This window comes from Macrobrachium nipponense, chromosome 48 (genome assembly GCF_015104395.2).
Source record: "Macrobrachium nipponense isolate FS-2020 chromosome 48, ASM1510439v2, whole genome shotgun sequence".
Classification (NCBI taxonomy): Eukaryota; Metazoa; Arthropoda; class Malacostraca; order Decapoda; family Palaemonidae; genus Macrobrachium; species Macrobrachium nipponense.
Window position 1 is genome coordinate 22,663,934 of NC_087223.1, and position 22,070 is coordinate 22,686,003.

General features: G+C 45.7%; 1 protein-coding gene across 2 annotated transcripts in view; it reads left to right on the plus strand.

Annotated features, from left to right (window-relative positions):
* The window catches only part of LOC135205124 (kanadaptin-like), a 135,402-nt gene that overhangs the window by 80,721 nt on the left and 32,611 nt on the right, over window positions 1–22,070 (plus strand). For both annotated transcript variants that reach the window (XR_010312489.1, XM_064235478.1), the window contains exons 2-5: window positions 16,750–17,167; window positions 17,539–17,693; window positions 18,471–18,666; window positions 19,120–19,318. Coding sequence is in view for 1 of the 2 variants with exons in the window: in XM_064235478.1 (XP_064091548.1) it covers window positions 16,787–17,167; window positions 17,539–17,693; window positions 18,471–18,666; window positions 19,120–19,318 (931 nt within the window). In the remaining variant the exon portion in view is untranslated. The remainder of the gene's footprint in view (window positions 1–16,749; window positions 17,168–17,538; window positions 17,694–18,470; window positions 18,667–19,119; window positions 19,319–22,070) is intronic.

The window sequence follows — 22,070 nt, forward strand, 5'->3', positions numbered from 1 at the left end:
TAGGAGGTACAGAGAGAGCGGGAGGGCGGCTGGGAGGGATCTCGGATCCCCCGGAAAGCCTTGGAAAGAGGCGGAAGAAGAAGGGAGGAGAGAAGATCCAGGAGCGCCCAAGGAAAGACCCTTGGGCGCCCGACAAACATACCTCAACCAACAAATCCTCACTAACTACCGCCATCGGCTCGAGGTTTCAGGTCCAGGGCAGCGACGTCCGGACTGACTCCTGGGAGGCTACGACCCCAAACGATTGCTGGAGTTCTTGCTGGATGGAGGCTATCACTGGGGCGGCGGACAAGGGGTCGACGTAGCCCGTCGACTTGCCCGCAGGGAAGATCTTGATGGCCAAGTTTCTATCTAATATGTAGGGCTGGCCCTTGGCGGCGTTTTTGCCAAAGCCGCCCACCCACGCTTTCAGGGTGGCGAGGGCGACTTCCCTCACACCGCTAGCCTGAAAGAAAGGCGGGATTAGCTACCAATTGCGGACAGGGTTAACAAACTTACGAACTAGAAGTTGTTAGTAAAATCATAAGTAACCTTATAATGGACATACCCCATCTCCAGCTGAGCGACCAGGTCGTAGCATATAGCGCAGGCCTCGGGGTGCCAGACGATCGTCTCATTGTACGACGTGGCACACGGGGCGTGAGACCTGCACTCGTCATGTCCACAGGGGTCATATAGCGTCGCATTACAGGCCGGGACCTGGCAGTTGGTAGCCTGTAAGTGAAAAGGTACATGAGTACAGAGTAAACACTTACAGCCTAACATATGCTCCGCTGGTGCCGGAGCGATAAAGTTAGATAAAACCAGAGCCCCGCTAAAATACGTGTGGTAACCAGGTTGGTTGGAAGATAGGCTATGGCTCCGCCAGTGGCGGAGGCACAAGAATCAACCAACTAGGAGTGGTGGTAATGGTAAACCACGACGGACAATGGCGGGGATGGTTGATAAAATGAATATAATAACACACAATTCATTGTAAAATATCTTAATAGGGTATATATCCTTAAAAATAACACATTAAAACAACTTCTCTCCACCCGTTCTACTAGAAGAGTGCGTAGGTAAGGGTAAGCTCCCTTCGGTAGCGGGGGAGAGATATAAGGATATAGTAGGCAAGCAATCGACCATCCCATAGCGCCCACCCTGCCCGCTAGCGGAGCCAATATCCTATAACCAAAGGGGTGGCCCCCCCGGCTGCGACGGAAGGCTCCTTTCGTATCGTAAGGGGGAGGTGGCTGAGCAATGGGGGAGAGGGGGAAGGGAGGGGGTCCCGGCGAAACACGGCGGGAGCGAGGAAAGGGGGGGGGGGAGGGATGGCCTACTCCTCCCCGCCTCACCACTACCCGTATGGAGACCCGGTACCTCATAGTGGTCGCCCTATACCCCCTGCTGGCGGAAACCCCCTGGTCACCTCCGAGAGTGTGAGAGAAGGCGATGAGGTTGTTATGACAACCAAGGGGTCCCCCAGCTCCTCCCTACATCAGAGAGGGAGGGAAGGGGCAGGGTAAGGTGCTAAAGGACACGTGACCGCAAGTGGCCTAGGCCGCGAGCAACACAACCGTGGTAGGGCCACGTGAACCAAGCTGTACCAACATGTGGAACAAGCACCTGGCTAGCCTACACCCTAAATAATAAAATACATCGAAAAGGGGGAAGAGACACTTTTAGTAAAAGAGAAAGAAGCCCAGGAGGAGGCAGACTGTTCCGAGAAACAGAAGCCTACTCGGAGCCAGCGATAGCCGATGTAGAGCAAGAGCCGGGATGCTGGGCGAGGAATAATAATAATAGCCCTAAATACCAAGCTAAGAGAATGGTAGGAGGGCTGAACTAGCTAAAACTCGATGTAAACATGAATGTGAAAAGTAAGCCCATAAGCATAAGAAGTCCCAGTATGGAGGACCGGGAATTCTTACGAGGCGGCATGGCCGCCACGAGACAACCGAGGAACCGTATATGACCTATAAAAAGGAAAATACTGGTACCCGGAAGACAAAAATACAGTAAAATGTTACTTATGAGTTACTTAACTTAGCCGTGGCGATTGCAGAGCGTTCCATGATACAGATGCGGATAATTCGCAAGAAAAGCACGAGCACAAGAAAATGGCGACTTGTCGCTGGCGCTAAAAATTAAGGATGTCCGCTAGGGGCGCTGCTGTCCGTGGCGTCCTCTAGTAGTAGTAGTAGAGGCTGCATCGCCCGTTGGTATCAGCTCTCTCTTGGGGGGATTCTGATAGGGAAGTTCTAATTGGTGTTTGTCTCGTGGTAGTGTTCCACACTCGCCCCTATATCATACCGACACTTCTTTTTAAGAGTGAGCGAGTCAGTTTTACTGACATTTTCTTAATTTTCTTAATTTTTGTTTTGGTTTTTCTGGTGGTAATTTTAGGCTAATTTTACCTAGAAAGAATGATATTAAGGATACTTTCATAGGCCGACACGAGCTGAGCCCAGAAATAGCTATCGACTCCGTCGTCTCCCCCGACAGAAATTTGAATTTCGTGGCACGCGCTACAGGTAGGTCAGGTGATCTACCGGCCTGCCGCTGGGTGGCAGGACTAGGAACCATTCCCGTTTTCTAATCAGATTCTCTCTGTCGCTGGGAATGTAAACATATGTTTACTGTTTCCTGACTTTCCCTCCTGATTTGATTTTCGTGTTTCATCGCCATCGATCTTCTGGGCCAAACTTTTACAGGGAAGTACTGGATCGGTGGTTCGGCATCGCTTTTAATAACTTTTTAATAACTTTTAATAAATTAACTTCAAAGTTTTCGAAGAAGTAGAGGATGTGTAATTACCGAAGTTTTCGGTAGACAATTACATAGTTTGCAAGAAAGGGAAATATAAATTTTTATTGTAGTGTCTTACCGAACAATTATAGAGCCGTGATTTCCGACGAGCGGCAGGATACTAAATTCAAATTTAGCGCGTCGGCGTCGCCAACACTGGGTGGTGATGACGTCATCTCCCTCCACTCGCGGGAGAACCAGGTACAACTGCCCAGGTGAATCCAATTCTTTTCCTGCCGGCGTCCGTGTGAACATCGGGGTCGGTGCGGTGCGGATGACTTTATTTGCTTCGCTTTTTTTCTTGTGGAATTGATCTTCGGAATTGGTGTGAAGTACTCTTTTTTGGCGTTGTTGTTATTTTGCTTTTTATTTAGGCGTTGCCATGTCGGATTCTAGTCCGTCGGGAGTTAGGTTTTGCATCTCAGGATGTAAAACTAGATTATCCAAGTTAGAATATGATTCTCACACTAAATGTGTAAAGTGTAGGGGACAGGTTTGTTCAGCAGATCGAACATGTAACGAGTGTAGTTGATGGACTGATTCTCAATGGAAGTTTTTTAGTTCATACTCGGAGAAATTAGCTAAAGACAGAATTAGAAAAGCAGCGCTTAGGGAAAGTAGACTTAGCTCCGCTTCGTCTTGCGATGCTTCTGTTCCTTCTTTTGTTTCTCCTCAAATTGTTATGTCTCCTTTAACTACACCTCCTATTCCTCCTACTAATCCCGCTTCTCCGGCTTCCCGTGTAGTTTCTTCCGACACCATTGCCAGTCTGGAATCGAGGCTAGATCAGATTTTCTTATTTTTCGGTACTAGCGAATACGGTTTTGCAACTTGGTAATTCAGTTAAGACGTTTTTGGAGAAAGCGGCTTCAGGTTAAGAGTGTAGTTTGAGGGTGCGTCTGTCTGTCCTGACACGTCTCCTAGACAAAGGTCACTGTCCAGCTCCCCCGCACCGGGGAGAGACATACCGGAAGTCCAAGGGAGTCGATCGGGATTTGCCCACAGACAGGCGCCTCTCTTGTGAGCCTGTTGCGCCTCAACAGGGCTCGGTTAAGCGTTGGAAAGGTGTTGCGGTCAGACGCCTTTCGAATGATTCAAGCGATTCGTCTCCGGTCGCGCGGCGCTCTTGGCGAGATTCGCCCGTTTCGCGTCCCTTAAAGAGGCGTTCAGGCGCCGATTCTTCGCCTCCTCCAGTCAAGCGGTATAAGGAGCCTGAGAGTAGGGTTGCGCCGCGACCATTAGCGGCTCGTTCGTCGCCTCAATCTGTGCCTTTTTCGGCTCCATCTACTAGTAGAGATTGTGGTTTTAGCGCTGTAGCTAGCAGTTCTAAGGGTGTTTTTCTTTAGGCGCTTTTTCGTCTGTTACGCCTGATGCGCCTGTTTCGCCTCGAATTTCGGCGGCTCCGAGCGAGGCGCAAGTAGTTTTTCCGCCTCCTGCTGAACATTTAGGCTCTTCCAAGCCTACGTTAACTGTTTTTGATTCGTCTGCTGGGCCTTTGCGCAAGCAGTTAGAGATGTTAACCACTGGATGAATGAGTCCAAGGGTGGTTCGAAACCTTCAGATCGGTTGTAGTTCCGTCTACTTCTTCGGCGGTATCGGAGAATGAAGAAGAAGTAGAGGAGGAGGATTCACATCACCTCTCGTGTTATTCACGTCTCCTTAGATTTCTTCTGGTATCTTATCCAGATTATTTTGAGAAAGCGGCCCCGCGCTCCCCAACTTCGACTTTTTTGATGAGGAGGAAAACTTCAGACCCTCTCCTCCCAAAACTTGTTCTATCTAAAGCGGTTAGACTTCGTTGAAAGAGACGGAGAAATGGATGTCTATGAAAAGAGACTTAGGGAAGGCTCTTTTTGCTTACCCTCCCTCTAAGTTGCTTCGTAAGAGGTATAGGTTTTATGTAACTGGGGAAGCTCCTCTCTGGAGTTTCTGCCTCCTCCCAGGGAGACTTCTCCAGTTTAATCGACTCCTCTAGAAGATCTGCTTTCGCCGCAGCGAAAGTTTCTTTACAAGCGCCTGAGTTGGACCACGTTGTAAAGAATCAATTTAAACTTTTGTTTGGAAGTCTTTAGCTCCTTGATTGGACTATTGGCGCTTTAGCGGCCAGATCGAAGACTGTCCTTCTCTTTCTCAGGAGTTAGCGGAGGATTGGATTGGTGTTCTGTCCTGTGCGGACAAATCCATTAGGGATGGATGTGATGAGTTAGCTTCGCTCATCGCCTTTGGTACCCTTAAGAAAAGGCAACTTTGGTGTCCTCCTTGCTTCTAAAAGGGTTAACGTCCCAACAGAAGTCTGCTCTCTTGTTTGCTCCTTTGTGAAAGATAACCTCTTTCCAGACGATGTAGTGTTTGTCAATTCGTCTGCGCTAGATAAGAAATCTACTTCGGATTTACTGGCACAGTCTACTAAGAGACCCTAAAGCTCCTGGGAGACTGTTCCTTCGGTTTCTCTCTGACCCAGCGCCTTTTCGAGGGAGAAAACCCAAGCGCTTCTTTCGCCGAAGTCGAATTTTGCGACCTCAATCTAAGGCCTCGGCCAGGTTAACAAACCTTCCAAATGAAAGCTCGGTTGCTTCATGCACCAGTGCGGGAAGCCAGGCTGGCGCTGTTTTGGGAGGAATGGGAAAACAGAGGAGCAGAAGCCTGGGTAGTGCAAGTACTCAAGTTCGGCTATCGTATTCCTCTCGTTTCACCTCCCTCGCTCTCACCTGTGCCAATTCCATTTCCAGGCATACTCTCCGGGCTCAGACAATTTTCTGGCGCTAGCCGCAGAAGTGGAAGCGCTTGTTCTCAAAGAAGCGATAGAACAGATAGAAGGGGATTTTCCTCCAGGCTTTTACAATCGCCTTTTTTGTAGTTCCCAAGTCATCAGGGGGCTGGAGGCCGGTTTTGATGTGAGCGCCCTGAACTTGCATGTCCAGAAAAAACAAAATTTCATATGGAGACCACTCGGTTCGGTTCTGGAGTCCATCAGACAGGGGGATTGGATGGTCTCTCTGGACATGCAAGACGCTTATTTTTACCATTCCGATACATCGCGAATCTCGGAAGTACCTGAGGTTCATGTTCGAAGGCAAGGTGTTTCAGTTTCGGGCGCTTTGCTTCGGACTAGCAACCGCTCCTCAAGTTTCACCAGGGTTCTATCCCCGATAGGAAGCTGGCTGCACATATTAGAGTAAGAATCTCCCTCTATCTGACGATTGGCTTCTCCGGTCGGAATCAGAGAGTCGGTGCATGAAGGACCTTGGAACAACTCTGGATCTTGCCAGAAAGTTAGGAATTCTGGTCAACAAACAGAAGTCCCAGTTGGTTCCATCTCAGAGCATCCTTTATTTGGGGATGATTCTGAATGCTCAAGTTTTTTCGGGCTTTTCTGTCCCCGAAGAGGGTTTCAAGGCTGTCTGGAGACAGTTCAGGAGTTCTTGGACAAAAAGGTAAAGTTCTGCCAATCAGTGGATGAGGCTCCTGGGTGGGCAAATTGACGTCAGTGGAGAATTTGTGACGTTGGGAAGACTGCACATGAGACCTCTGCAGTTTTTCCTGAGAGCCTCTTGGTGCAGGAAGACACAACCAGACTCGATTACCTTTCCTGTCACAGATCAAATAAAAGAGGACCTAAGGTGGTGGCTCTCTCGAGCAAGGTTGGAAGAAGGGGTAGATTTGACGACCCATCCTCCCGAACCTACAGTTCTTTTCCGACGCATCGAACACAGGTTGGGGAGCCATACTGGGAAATCAACGGACTTCAGGAGCTTGGTCGGAGAAGGAGAAGAAGTTCCACATAAATGTAAAGGAAACTGTTAGCAATTTTCTTGGGGCTCAGACAGTTTCGGAGCTTAGTAGAAGGTCGAGTAGTGGCAGTGCATTCCGACAACTCCACGGCTCTCTCGTACGTGCGGAAACAGGGGGGGACTCAGTCTTTCTCTCTGTACGAAGTAGCCAAGGATCTCCTCCTGTGGTCAAACGAAGCGAAGGTTCAGCTAGTCCGAGATTTGTTCCGGGAAAGATGATACGTCCTGGCGGACGAGTTAAGTCGTCAACAGCAAGTGTTACCTCTGGAGTGGACTTTGGACAACAAGATCTGTCAGAACTTTGGCGCCTTTGGGGAACGACCGTCAATAGACCTGTTCGCGACATCAAGGAACAACCGTCTTCCTCTCTTTTGTTCGCCAGTCCCAGATCCTCTAGCTTGGTCGTGGACGCAATGCTGTTGGATTGGTCGGGTCTGGAAGCTTATGCATTCTCCTCCGTTCGGTCTAATAAGAGAGGTGCTGAACAAGTTCATGTCGCACAGCAATGTAACGCTAACGTTAATCGCTCCCTTTGGCCCAGGAAAGAGTGGTTCCCGGACCTTCTCCAGTTGTTAGTAGACTTCCCAGACTTCTTCCTCCAGAGAAGTGGCTTCTCAAACAACCTCACTTCAAGAGGTTCCACCAAAAACTTGTCCGCTCTAGCTCTGACAGGGTTCAGACTGTCCGGATCTTGTCAGAGCGAAAGGATTTTCAAGAAGAGCTGCAGAAGCTATCGCTCGTTGTAGGAGAGAGTCTTCTAACAAACTCTATCAAGGGAAGTGGAGAATCTTCAGAGAGTGGTGTAGAAGTGCTAAAGTCTCTACTTCTGCGACCTCTTTAACAGAAATAGCAGATTTCTTCTATTTCTTAGGAACTCTAAGAAATTGGCTCCTTCGACGATCAGAGGATATAGAGCCATGCTCTCTTCGGTTTTTCGACATCGAGGTTTGGATATTTCCTCCAATTCAGATCTGTCGGACCTCATTAGGTCTTTCGAAACCACTAAGCTCGCAAGATACAGTGGCTTGGAACTTAGATGTGGTGCTTAAGTTCCTCATGGGGCCACCGTTTGAGCCTTTGAAGTCGGCTTCACTCAGGAACTTGACTAAGAAGGCACTCTTCTTATTGCACTAGCTTCTGCTAAGCGTGTCAGCGAATTGCACGCTATAGACAAAAGAGTCGGTTTCTCTCAAGGCAATGCTGTATTTTCGGTATCTTTGACCTCTAGCCAAAAATGAGAATCCTTCTAATCCGTCCCTTTGGCCGAGGAGTTTTGTGGTAAGGAACTTATCTGATTTGGTTGGACATGAGGAGGAGGAAAGGCTCTTATGTCCAGTCAGGCTATTAAGCAGTATCTGTTTTGCCACTAAGGGTATTAGAGGACAATCTTCTAAGCTCTGGACCTCGGTTCAAAATCCCTCTCGTCCTCTTTCTAAGAATGCTATATCGTTCTTTATTAGAGAGCTTATCAGGGAAGCTCACTCGCAGTCCGAGAACGACAATCTTTCCGTTCTGAGAGTTAAAGCTCACGAGGTTAGAGCAGTGGCAACTTCTTTAGCATTCAGAAAGAATTTATCTTTAGCTTCGATTCTTCAGAGCACGTTCTGGAGATCGAATTCGGTTTTTGCGAGTCATTATCTCAAAGAGATAGAAACGGTTTTCGAGAATTGTAAAACGTTAGGTCCGGTGGCGGTTTCTGGCATGGTGTTGGGAGAAACGGCACAGGGGTCGTCACCTCTATGCTAACTTTTCACCTTGAATAGGTTGTCGAGTTCAAGGGAAGCTGGGGGTACTGAGTACCTGGGATACTCACCAGTCTGTTAGGTCAGATTTTACAATGGTTGGGTATATGTGTTTTTTAATCTGGTGTTGGTGACAAATGTTTTGTATGATTGAATTTCTGGTCTTAGCCCAGGGCAAGGGCAATCTTTGTTGTTACTATCCTCCGTCAGTCAGCCTTGACTCGCTTGAACTACGGAAGGATTCCACTCCTGTAGAGGCTAACTTTGGTCAAATTCCAATTCCTCTACATTAGTAAGAAGAGCACCGACCAGAGGCAGTAACAGTCTGCTGTAGCTCTCTTACAAGGTAAGGTACAACAGACCACCTTGAGTGTTTACTGGTATTGCAATAAATGTAACCATTTAAAAATACTAGTGGTCCACTGAATCCCACCTTCCCATAAATGTGTAATCAGCTCTATAATTGTTCGTAAAGGACACTACAATAAAAATGAAATTTTCATTATTAAAATGAAGTTTATTGTATACTTACCGAACAATTATGATTATACCCACCCTCCTCCCCATTAGGTGGACGGACGGGCAGAAAGAATTGGATTCACCTGGGCAGTTGTACCTGGTTCTCCCGCGAGTGGAGGGAGATGACGTCATCACCACCAGTGTTGGCGACGCCGACGCGCTAAATTTGAATTTAGTATCCTGCCGCTCGTGGAAATCACGGCTCTATAATTGTTCGGTAAGTATACAATAAAACTTCATTTTAATAATGAAAATTTCATATTTATTCATTGATAAAGTGTAATAAATGTTAGAATTTGATTGAGGAAAATAGGTAACTTTCCTATTTGAGGAAGTCAGAAAAACATAGAACTAGATATGCTTTCTTTAGAAGCTTTAATAGCTCTCGTTCTGACGAGCAGTTAGAATATTAACAGTACTAGTAGTGTTTGTCTCATCACCTTCTTACTTCACAGAAATACAAATTCATTTGCAATTTGAAGATAAAGGAATGTAGCTCAAGATACGAGCTATTATAAGGTAAGAAGTGATTATAGTGTTCCCCATTGCAATAGAGGGTGCGTCTGATCGGTTCTGTCTTGCTCCCAGGCCTAGACCTCTTCCAAGCTCCCTGGCCCGGAGGAGAAGGAAAGTCGAAAGCCGTACGGAGGTTATGGAGAATCCCCACCGATCAGGCATCCCCTCGGCAGGTTCTGTAGGACGTCCCAGACTGCCAGGGATAGCCATTGGAAAGGCATCCTAATTCAATGTGTTCCCCTTATTATTATCGTCTTGACGAATAAGAAGAAACATTCAACGGCGTAGATTAATGAAGATGCAAGATAATCTCGTCGGCTATCGAACCTCAGAAGAGACGGAGAAAGGAAGACATCATTCGATAACAGTTGCGGTAGAGGCATTGCCCTATCCGGGTTCGTCCCCCGTACAGCTGGAGGGGGGGGCCTCTATCCCATGGGGGTTTGAAATAGTTATTTCAATAAATTCCTCATCGGTACGTGTATATGAAAATATATCTATTCTGAGAAGAACGAATTAGATATTAAAGAATATTTGTTGATCGAATGAATTATATGGATCTCGTTTAGTGATTACACATATATATATAACTTTGTAGCTTCTAGCTCCTTGGGCATGAAGCTCCGATAACGAGGCTCAATGCGCTTTAAGCGTCTGAAGCAAGGCGCAAAGCGCCTGAAACGAGGCGCAAAGCACCTGAAGAGCCTGAATAGAGGCGCAAAGCGCCTGGAGTACTATGAACCAGGATCTTCATCGGAAATGGAAGTCCTTCTCATTCAGAAGAAAGGGAGGGCTATGGACGAAAATGGAAGTATTGTCGAATTCTAAGCAAGAATAAATGTACAAGAGATCGGAACCTTCCATACACGGAACCTTCCGCACAAGCGGAACCTTCCAGAAGGCGGAAGATTCCAGATTCAAATCGCCTTCCAGGCTCTTGGAATTTTCCAAGAAGGAATATTTTCCAAATGTGCAGAACATTTCACATAAGCGGAATTTGACAATCACTCGGAACCTTCCGCACAAGCGGAAACTTCAGACGTACAGAACTTTTCCAGGCGAGGATCGCCTTTCAGACGCTCGGAACTTTCCAAGCAGGAATCTTTTCCGGATAAGCGGAACATTCCGAACGCTGAACTTTCCAGGTGCGTGGACCTTCCACACAATAAAAACTTTCAAGAGCGCGATAACGTCTGCTAGGATCCAGGAGTATTCCTGATCACGATACTCCTTCTAGGCGCCAAAGCAGTATTCGGACACGATACTCCTGCCAGGTGGCCAGGAGTGTTCCTCACGATACTCCTCTCCGGCCAGGAGTATTCGGAAAGCGATACTCCTGCCAGGCACCAGGAGTATTCCGCCAGCACGATCCTCCCAGGCGACAGGAGTATTAGGACGTGATACTCCTACCAGGCGCCAGGAGTATTCCGATCACGATACTCCTCCTAGGAAAGCGATACTTCTGCCAGGCGCCAGGAGTATTCCGAGCACGAGGAGTATTCCGATCGCGATACTCCTCCCAGGCGCCAGGAGTATTCCGAGCACGAGGAGTATTCCGATCGCGATACTCCTCCCGGCGCCAGGAGTATTTCTAGGCAAGATACTCCTGCTTATCGCCAGGCACTTTCTCCTACAAGAAGAGCCTGAACAACCGCCAGAGTCCTCCAGCGAAAGGTGAAAGACATTCGAGGCTTCTCCTGATAGGGACGGATTTGTCGCACAGGCGGCCGTCGCCCTTGTCAGGATAGTCTTAATGCAATAAAGGCAAGAGCAAGTTCGGCTTTTTCCTGGCAGGGACTCAAGATGTAGCACAGGCTGCCGTAGCCCTTGTCAGGTTAGAGTCGGTGCTGCTAAAAGCCCTTCACCTTTCGAAAGGAAGCGCTCTCCTCCGGTTGCTCAATCTTCTCCCAACTTGAGGAATGGAAGATAGAGCAGAATTGTGAGAATTAGTTTTCAGTATTGGAAGGAGGATATTAAAATCATCCTCCTTCTAAAAAATAATGCAACCAACCATTTACAGAAAGAGGGGCAATCGTTTGGAAGTTGAACAAGATTCGTCCGGAGCTCTCATTCATTGATTAGAGGCTCTTCCAGATAAGAAAGGCGTAAAATACAGACTTATCTCCAAGATAATAAAAGCTGGAGAGATTCTCTTCGATCCTCGGTTGTCATTTGCGATCTCTTTCGACTAATACTCATTCGGGTTTATTGACGAAAAGAACAAAGAGAGTAAGATTTCCATTCTTTCCCTGCATGTCGGAGAGGAAAGAATGTCGTAGAAGACTTAGTGTATACGACTACTGAATGACAAGTCATATACGCATACCATAGTTGCCTTTCTGGTTCGCTACGGAATTATCTATATCCTTACAGGATTTTCCTAGTAAGGACTTCGCTTAAAAGGTTTGTTACGACAATACCTACTCAGCTTCGGTATTTAACAAAGGTTGTTTGGCTTAAATTTACATTATTGAGAGCTATTAGGCTCGAGAATAATTTTATTATATCCCTTCATTGAAGGGAGTAACTGGCAACTCAGAATGAATGCAGCCAGGCAGTGAACGAGACGGCTGTAATTGTAAGCCAATTCAGTACATCGGTTCTCGGTCGTGAGCAGTTGGTTACATCTCTCTCCTAAGGGATCGAATGGTTCACCGTATATTCCCCTACAATCAGGGACTTAACCACGAATTGAGGGGTATTTTTAGGCAAACATGAATAAACATCGTATTCGTTTTGCTAAGGACTCTCTCTCTGCCTCAGCGAGGAAAGAATGTAGTAGAAAATTCACCTTAAGATAACGGTTTTTACGGTTAAGCCTTATGCACACACCGTGGTTAATTACAGAATTCCCTACTATCCTTACAAGAGTTTCCTAGATGAATGCTGTTTACCACATGTGACGGTATTATAAAGGATTTTAATTCGGCAGAGCATGATTTAACCTATTTGGAAACAGACACGGAACGTACGATCCTTACCAGGTTCGATGCGGGATTTTGCACGTCCGTGAGAACCTTCTTGATCGACGATAATAACTGTTAACGTATGTTTAACATTTATTGGAAAGAGTTGTCAGAACCTGCGGAAAGTATTCACAGATCTCTTCGCAAGGTAGAAGACGAACGAGCTTCTTATAGATTGCTTCCTTTTCCCTCGAAACAAGAGAGGTAGCAAGATACGCCATCTTTAATTAGGCGAATAAACTTTAGTCTTTTTTCTCCCTAGTATATGTATTCTTAACAGATATTTAAGATAAATGGGCGTCAAAGGAAGAAGATGAATGCATCATTTTGGCAATAAAAGGTTGGATCCACAGAGGTCGCGTTCTTCTCTCAGCATGTGTCAGAAGGTTTTTCTAAGAGAGTGAGAGATTTTTATCGGAATCTATTATAAATATTGGACCTGAAAACCTATCCACTCTGAGTCTGTCTGCGTGCAGACTGACCAGAAGTAAATATGAATGAGAGGATTTTTCAAGGGAAGCTTGATAATTCCTTCAAATATGCTGCAGATCGTGCTAGATGGAAAGGGGAAACTGTCCTCTTCCGATACCTCTGTGAACCACATAATGGTTTTCTTCCCTTTCAGGGGGAAGAATCACCTTGGTATTTATGCTATCAATGAACACAGTAAAAAAGATTATTCTGTCTCGACAAAGAATATTAGAGATAGTAGAGAATTAAGATCTTCGGGATCTTATACAATACCTCTATACGATAAGAGTAGGAGATCTTATACTTAGAATGGGATCCTAATTTGGGCCTCAGATTCCGTGTTCCGACAAGATGGAACTGCTCCTCATCAAATGTTTCTGGCTGGCTCCTAAACGATCTAAAGGACAAGTGAAATTTTGGGCTTTAGAATCCGGAATCAAATTCTATGAAGACTCGGCAATGGGTTCTGGCCAGCATAGTATGTTTGGCAAAGAACTAAAGCCTTTTATTCCTGGATCAACGCTTTCAGATAGAGGTTTCGTTGTCCAGGTAATGTATTGACGTTGTCATCTACGGAAGAAGACAAGGTTTAAACGTATACTTACAGAGTCTTGGGAACGCGACGAGGGCTCAAACTACTTCCCAAAAGGTTCAGAGAGATACATTAAAGAGCTAGAAATCAGGAGTCCTACCAATTTCAGCTCAGAATCTCTTCAAACTTCCAGGCTCCTTCCCTTCCTTCGGGCAAGGATAGGGAAGCTTCTGCAACAAGAAACTCATCAAACATGGTAGGAGGAGAAACTCGTTAGCAACGGAAGTATTCAATAAGGATCCTCCTCGGAGGAAGACTTGTCTCTCAGACTTTTAGATTTCCTATCGTCTACTGGATGTAGCTGACTAAAATCACCTCCCCTTGCCAGAAAGGCCAAAAGCTCAAAGTGAAAGAATTTCTTCCACCCTTCTCCAGTCTCCTGATAAAATATGGTGGATCTTCAGGACTTTCGGACAATGTAGCGCCAGTCAGGCGCCAATGCCAAAACAGGCGTGATGACGCCAGAGAAAGACAGTCAATATGAACACTGTCATTGTCTGATGAGGAGAAGGAGCGGGCCTCCAACCTGGAGGCGAACAAATCGGGAAAAAGTGCCCGATGTGGACATCGCCAGTTTTCCTCGAGACTCTTAACAAGCTCGAAGCTCCAGCAAGTGGGGAGAAGTCAGCCACGAGGCTCCAAACAGGCGCAAGGCTCTGGCAAGGTGCGAGGCACCAGCCAGGCGTGAGGCGCCAGGCAAACAGGATGCGCCAGCCAGGCGCAAGGAGCCAGGCAGGCGCAAGGCGCCAGCCAGGGCGAGGCGCCAACCAGGCGCAAAGCGCCAGCCAGGCTCTAGGCTTCATCCAGATGAGATCCAGTTCAAAGAAAGTCCTAGTCTTCTTTGAAACAATGGTGATCTCTAAAGCACTTCATAAGTGACTTGATGATACTTCAAACCAGCTGAGAACAATAAAAAGTTTCATGAAGTGCTAGCTTTTGCAAATTCTTGTTCTTTTCGTAACAATATGTCAGGAAGACATATTAGCTTTAACATATGAGAGATGCAACGATTTGTTGACTGCTCATTACACGAAGGACGTCAAGTTAACCTACGAGAGATCCTTCTCTCTTGGTTTATACGTGTCAGCGGATACGTTGCTGGGATAAGGAGCCGACACTGATCCTTTATTAATGAGTTGAATTTATTTTAACTTAGTGAATTTTATTGAGGTTTGAAAGGAGTTTGGGGGATAACTCGTTTTCAATTCTAGCGCGAACCCTCATGTTAGGAACAGGTGATCGGGATCGGTGTTGCGCTCCTTAGTTATGCCAATAGGCATAGGCATATTGTCATATAAGCGGATTAGCACCCATTGACAAATGCCAATTAGGCTCGACCGAGTAAGTGGATAAGACCCCATCGGTAGACCCACAAGAACTCTTGGCCACAGATCACTATCTTGCTAAGGCTCTTGAGACGAAGCAGACTCCTATGCAATAGCTAGGAAGTCGACCCTTCGTCTGGAAACACAGAGGAACCAAGGTCTATAAATACCTACAACATATGTTGTTTACCTGTCTAGTCAGTAGTTAGCTGTCTCTTGCCCTCCACCAAAGGGTGTCAATCAGCTATGTATATATCTGACAGGTAAGTTGAATGTATGAAAATGATATTGTTATGATACAATAAAGTTTCATACATACTTACCTGGCAGATATATACGATTGAAGACCCACCCAGCCTCCCCGCAGGAGACAGGTGGAAGAGAGAATCTGATTAGAAAACGGGAATGGTTCCTAGTCCTGCCACCCAGCGGCAGGCCGGTAGATCACCTGACCTACCTGTAGCGTGTGCCGCGAAATTCGAATTTCTGTCGGGGACGACGGAGTCGATAGCTATGTATATATCTGCCAGGTAAGTATGTATGAAACTTTATTGTATCATAACAATATCATTTTTCCTAACTATACAAACCTGAGGTCCTTTACATATAGTAGTCCCACCTCATGCCACCCCTCACTCTGTTCCTGGGCCTAAAGCAAAGTGATATGTTTACCTCCAGTTGGGCAGGACTCCCGACCATCAGACAAGCAGTTACTGCCGAACTACCTTGTTAATAAATCTTACGACTGGTCCAGCTGGCGCTGAATAGTAATTCCTTATGTAAAGGACTTTAGGTTTGTATAGTTAGGAAAAATACAATTTACTTTAAAAAATTTTGATATCAGATTCGGTGGTTGTTGTTGCAAAACAACTGTTATCGTACAGTTGGTTATGGGTGCAGCGTTTAAGCAACAATTATAACAGTACTAACGATACTTTTATCATTCTCCTTTGCATTTTTAGCTGATTTAACTAGAAAATATGATAAATAAAGAGATGGATGAAACATTAGCAGTCTGAAAAAGGACACTCTCTCTCTCTCTCTCTCTCTCTCTCTCTCTCTCTCTCTCTCTCTCTCTCTCTCTCTCTCTCTCTCTCTCACCAACAACCTCATTGAATCTGACATTAAAAATTTGTAGACTACCAGGCTTACCATTGTAAATGATTAGGCAAATGAAATTCCACGTTCTCATTAAAGAGTTATTACATATTAGGGCAAAATATGACACTGTCTAAGGCATAGTCAACAAGTCTAGGGCACCATAAGGGGGATTGTGACACCCGTATACTTTTGAATTTCGTTTAGAGGTGAATTTTGCTTGGCGTCGGACCCCCAGGAATGGAACCCTTGCCGTTAACTGGGGGGCTGCCTGTATACAGTTCCTGGAAGTAAATTTTTACCTGAAAATCAGAAACATGTCAGTGAAAGCAGAAGAAAAAATGGTTTAGTTAGGAATCTTTGGACTGGGGATTACCAGTCATGGATGAATCTTGGTTATCGTAGCGAGTATCCTCATCTTGCCCATGCTAGATACTATAATCCTTAGATAAAATGAGACATTTGAGATATTTTCCTTTTGAGAAGTGTGTTTAGGACAAATACAGACCATCAGGATGAGTCACTTGTAATAGTACAGTACATGAAATCATTTCCAGCTTTAAGAATTTGGTAGAATTTGTAAAACTGCAGTTGCAAAAACTAAACTAGTGTAAAGAGTCCGCCATCTAGTACACAATTAGCTTTAGGGCAGCAGTTCAGTGTACGTATTGAATTTGTCACAAAATGCATGTGGAAGATATTAGTTTACAAAACAGCTACCCTATAATTTTATGGAGAATATAAGAACTCATGTGGAAAATGAGAGATATAATATAATGTAATCCTGTCCTATTCTCAGACCAATTATAGCACCAACTTGAAATTTGCGCATTAGAAAACCTTAGAATCTGCTTTAGGTTGTAGGGACTTTCGTAGTATACATGTATAGTTTCCTCATTTCATTTTTTCTAAGGTTATTTTACTTGTTTTCCTTTTTAGGTAGTGATACAAAGTCTTAAGTCACTTCCGTGGTGCAATGGAAGCTCCGGAGAGTCCATCAGATGTAGAAGATTCAAAAGCACCTGAGGATTTGGAGCAAGGTATTGAGGATTTGCAGGACGGAAAGGATGGCGACATCTCGACAAGTAAAGCTGATAATATCTTTAAAGTCCCCGAGGACATTGCATTCAAGAGACCCATATTCACCAAGAAGATTGCCACTGGAACCACAACTCCAAGTAATAAGACACCTGCATCAACTAAGAAAAGTGCCGTCGCAGCCCCCGTCTCAAGTGATCAGCAAAGCGAAGCCCCTCTCGAGAGCTCGTGTGCTACGGAAGAGTCCAAGAATTCGAGCATCAGTGGCAAGTCTCCTGCTCAGCTGATTCTAGAGAAGTCGGTGCCTCTCCCATATAAGGTAAGGGGAAGATGTGGTTTGGGGAAATTGATCATTTATGTGAATTGTACCGTTCCGCTGTTCCTGTTCCTGCCCCTTTTAAGAGGAAGTGTCTGGAATGTGTGAGTAGGCTGTGTAAGAGTCATGATTGAGCCAAGTCATTTTATGTCAGAATCATTTCATCAATTTCTTGGCCTGCTTGAAACAATTTAATTGATATAATGGCATAACATTTAATGGAAAAGCATGTAATGCATCTGGTGTTCTTTTTATAGCATGATTATAAAAAAAAATTCTAGATAATATACAGTACATATACATTTACTCTTCATAAGCTTACAGGAACTTACTATTCTTCATTCCATGATATATCTAAATCATTTTCTTTCCAGGAACCTGCTTGGAGTGGGCTGCCAAAAAATGGCTATTCTTTTGAAATCCTTAAGAACGGAATGATAGTGGGGACCATCCCTCTGGACAAACCTTTCATTGTGGTTGGTCGTCTTTCTCAGTGTGATATTGTCATGGAACATCCTTCCCTCTCCAGGTATTTTTATGGATCTTGTTGTTTGGCAACTCTTTCCGGGTACATTATGTGCTATTAGACTTTTTTGGCCATGGTAGGTTTGATAGTTTAACTTAGAATTAGGCTTTAAGGAGTTGACATCCTATGTTCGCAAGATTTAGCAGTCTTGTACATGTTTTGGTCACTAAGGTTTCACACATTGTACTCATAAGTGCACCTGTTCATTTTTCCTTACTACATGTTAACTGTCCTGAAATCCAGTAAGCACCCCTACTTGCAGTGCACCATGAGTAAAAACCCCTTTATGAGGGCACTGCTTACAGTGCTTTTAGTTGAAACTCCTGTACTAGGGCACTCAACTTAAGAGATAGTTGGGTTTGCTTCTCCTGATAAGTAACAACATCTGATGAAGTTATCAAGATTGGCATATATCCTACACAGTGCAGCACCCTGGAGCCGTATGGCACCTCAGAGTCAATTCACACAGCTTATAGTGAACAGCAATTACATGTAAAACAATCGGTAACCTATCCTACCCAGTGTATGTAACTGTCATTCAGTTTAGAATATGTATATGCAACATGAATTGCTTCTAAACATTGCTCAAGAAAGGTATGAGTGGCAGAATTTCACCGAGGTTCTTTGTGCCACTCGGTAATGGAGTCACTGACAATAATCCTAAAGAATTGTAGGCAGTTATAAATTAATAAGAAAAGTAAATGCATGTAAGTAATTACAACGTCGACTGTCTAGGCTTTGAAAATGAAAGAGGAATAAATGTTTGTGCTATTCCTTTAGATTCCACTGTGTGATCCAGTACCGTGGAGAACCTTCACCAGATGGCAATGAGGAGGAGGGCTTTTATGCTTATGACTTGGGAAGCACCCACGGTTCTTTCCACAACAAGCACCAGATGAAGCCGCACACGTACTACCGACTTCGTGTCGGCCACATTGTCAAATTTGGGGGGAGTTCGCGCATGCTTATTTTACAGGTGAGTGAGGGGATATTTCTCTTGAGCATATTTCCCTATTTAATTATTCTGGATAGCCATTGATATTCGATTTGTTCTGACTTAGGGGTTTTGGAGGACAAAGTGGTTAAATTAATGTGAGTGACTGAAGTAGTATACCTGAGGGTCTAGGTGTTTTATGCATGGAGAGGCATGGAGAGGCTACCTTCTATTTCTGCCAGACAAGACTGGTGAACTTGGAAACATGAATGTGGGCATATGATGATTAATAGATTTTACATAAATATGAAAATAACTCCGTTGGCGTACAATTGCTAGACCAGAGTAAGACTCGTAGCGATTTAATATTGCCATGCAGCCTAAAGCGTCAATAGAGTTCATAGTCCTTAATTCTTCCAAAGCATTGATTTTCAGTGCCTTATATTGCATTGCTGTATCTATGTACTGTACTCATATTAACTTTGTGTCCTCTAGGGGCCCATTGAAGACCAGGAACCTGAATCTGAGATGACAGTTACAGAACTGAAAGCAGAAGCGGCAAAACGTGCAAAGAAGCTGAATGCCTTAGAAACGGGAGAGATCGAGGAAGAGGACAGGGATCGAAGGCTTCAAGAAGGTGATGTCAATGAGCAAGATAGTGGTCTGTCAAGTGATGGCATTGACTGGGGAATGGGTAAGTTGAAGGGCAATCTTGGTTTGTAAGAGGTGTAGTAATTGTATGATAAATGAAAGTGTGTGTAGAACTTTTGAACAGCTGTTTACGTCTTATTTTTTTTTTTTTTTTTCTGAAGACTGGAATGATCTGGTTAATTCTGTCATTGAATCCAGTGCTCATGGACTTAGGGCTGAGTGTAATAAGACAATGAATGTTTTTGTACATGCAACTTCCCCCCGGCAGATATATACTTAGCTATAGTCTCTGACGTCCCGACAGAATTCAAAACTCGCGGCACACGCGACAGGTAGGTCAGGTGACCAGCCCACTCCCGCCGCTGGGTGGCGGGAATAGGAACCATTCCCGTTTTCTGTCGCCGGTAGCAACAACATCGTTGTTGGTACCTCCTGCATTGGAATTCTTTTCTCGTTGGCCGAGATTATCTATCTGACTTTTGGTGATGTACTTTGATCTTTGGTTTTGGCATACGCTTATCGTGGACCGTTTTTTTTGGATTTTGATTTGGATTTCTCTTGTTTAAAATGTCTGACGTGGCACCTGTATTTAGGGTGTGTGCGAAAAGAGGAATGTAAGGTGAGGCTACCGAAAGCATCGGTGGATCCTCACACAGTCTGTAAAAAATGTAGGGGGAATGATTGTTCTGCGACTAACACCTGTCTGGAATGTGAGAGCTTAACGGAAGTGGAATGGAAGACCTTGGCTTCTTATGTAAGGAAACTTGAGAAAGATAGAGTTAGGAGGGCTTCCATCAGAAGCTCAAGTAGATCCTGCTCTAATGAACAGGAAGTAGCTCCTAACTTTTCTAGTAATTCACCTGCTCATAGTTTGGTTTCAGCCCCTTCCCCCAGCAGCGAACCTGTAGATGCGTCTACGGAAATGGCTGCAATGAGAGCCTCAATAATCAGCTTGAAATCGCAACTGCAAGCAATGAAGGAGACAGGTAAGCGCAGTGGTGTGTGCAGTGATTTGTGCAGTGTCCCAGTGAAGGGGAGGGGGCGTCTGACCACTCCGCATTGCTCTAGGGGGGCCTAGACCTCTTTCAGACTCCCATGACCCAAGGGAGGAGGAATGTCGAAAGCCGCAAGGGGGATGTAGAGTATTCCCAACGGTCAGGCGTCCCGTCGGCAGATCCTGTAGCCACTTCCCAGGCTGCCAAGGACAGCTACTGCAAAAGCGTCCTCAGGAAGTGCTTTTCGGACTCAGACTCTTCGTCTCCCAGAAGAGGATGGAGTTCTTCCGCTAAGTCGCGTCCTCTTAAGAGATCATGGAAGACGCCAGCAAGCGAAGCGTTGCGTTCCAGTCCTGAGCCTTTTCCGGAGTATTCGCCTGCTCGTAAAAGAGAGCTATGAGATCTCCTGACTCTTCTCCGGAAGACTTATCACACAAGACGAAGGAAGTCTTGGTAGGACTCCAACAGCAGTTGTCTGCCTTAGTGGGAGTTCTTTCTGAAGGCTCTTCTAGGAGAAAGACATTTCTCTTCCCATCAAGAGTTCTGTTAGGAGAGCCTCAGAGACTAAGCGTCCTGGCTTTAGCAGACGCTCCTCGCCTGAAAGGTTTTCGTCCCCCAGCGAGACCTTCTTCAGTCGCATATGACAGGAATCGGAAACTCCCTACGAGCAAGAGTTCTCCCAGGAGTTTTGCTAGAGACGATTTTGCCTCTCATGGCAAGCATCAGGAGCCTGATTCGCAGATTTCTCGTGAGAGAATTCGTGCGACTAAGAGCTCCGGGAGAGAAGAGAGCCCCTCTCTATTCAGAGCTCCGCAAGAAGGAAGGAGCGTTCGTTCGTCCTCTAGACATTTTCCAAAGGAACAACCCTCTCCCTCTGGGAAGTACCCAGGAATCAGGAGTCCTGTAGGATCTTCTAAATATCCTTCTAAGGACGCAAGAGTTTCGCCGAATAGGCGCCGAAACTTAGACAAGTTTTCTTCACCTCCCAGGAGGGATAGGAGAGATTCTAGGCCTCACTCTCCTTCCGGATGGGAACTGCCAAGGGGAAAAGGGAGTTATTCGCCTGCTAGACACAGTCACCAGGACGCAAACGTCTCCCCTCATGGACGACGGGAACAAAGGGTTCTCCTTTCTCCTCGCAGGCGCATTTCGCCTTCCAGGCGTCCTCATCAGGACGCAAATGCCTCTCCTTCTTGGACCAGGCAGCCTCACCAGGACGCAAGCGCCTCGCCTTCTTGGCCCAGGCGCGCTCACCAGGACGCAAGCGCTTCTCCTTCTTGGCGCCAGGAACAGGATGTTCTCCTTTCGCCTAGCAGGCGCTCTTCGCCTCACAGGCGCCTGATTCAGGACGCAAGCGCCTCTCCTAGCAGACGCAAGGAGCAGAGCAGAAGCCCGAGTATAGGGAAACTCCAGGACTCGTGCAGGAAGGAGGATAGGATTAAGGACGAAAGAAAAAGGCTTCTTTCGACGGATCGGTCTCCTGTAAAGGAAAAGCCCTCTTCTCCTGCATCGCTTTTGGAAGAAGTTTCGGATGAAGAGATATCCAAAGATGCAGGAGTTTCGGACTATAAGAGACTTGCTTCTCTTTTGCTGCAGGTGTTTGGAGACTCGCTACGCCAGTCGGATCCCCCTTCTCCGGGATCGTTGTTATCCAGTACGAAAATGTCGAAGGCCTCCTCCTTCGTTAGGATGACCCCTACTCTTTCTATGAGAAAGTCTCTGAAGAGTCTCGAGAGCTGGCTCAGATCTAAGAAGGAAGCGGGGAAGACAGTATTTTCTTGTCCTCCCTCTAAGCTGACA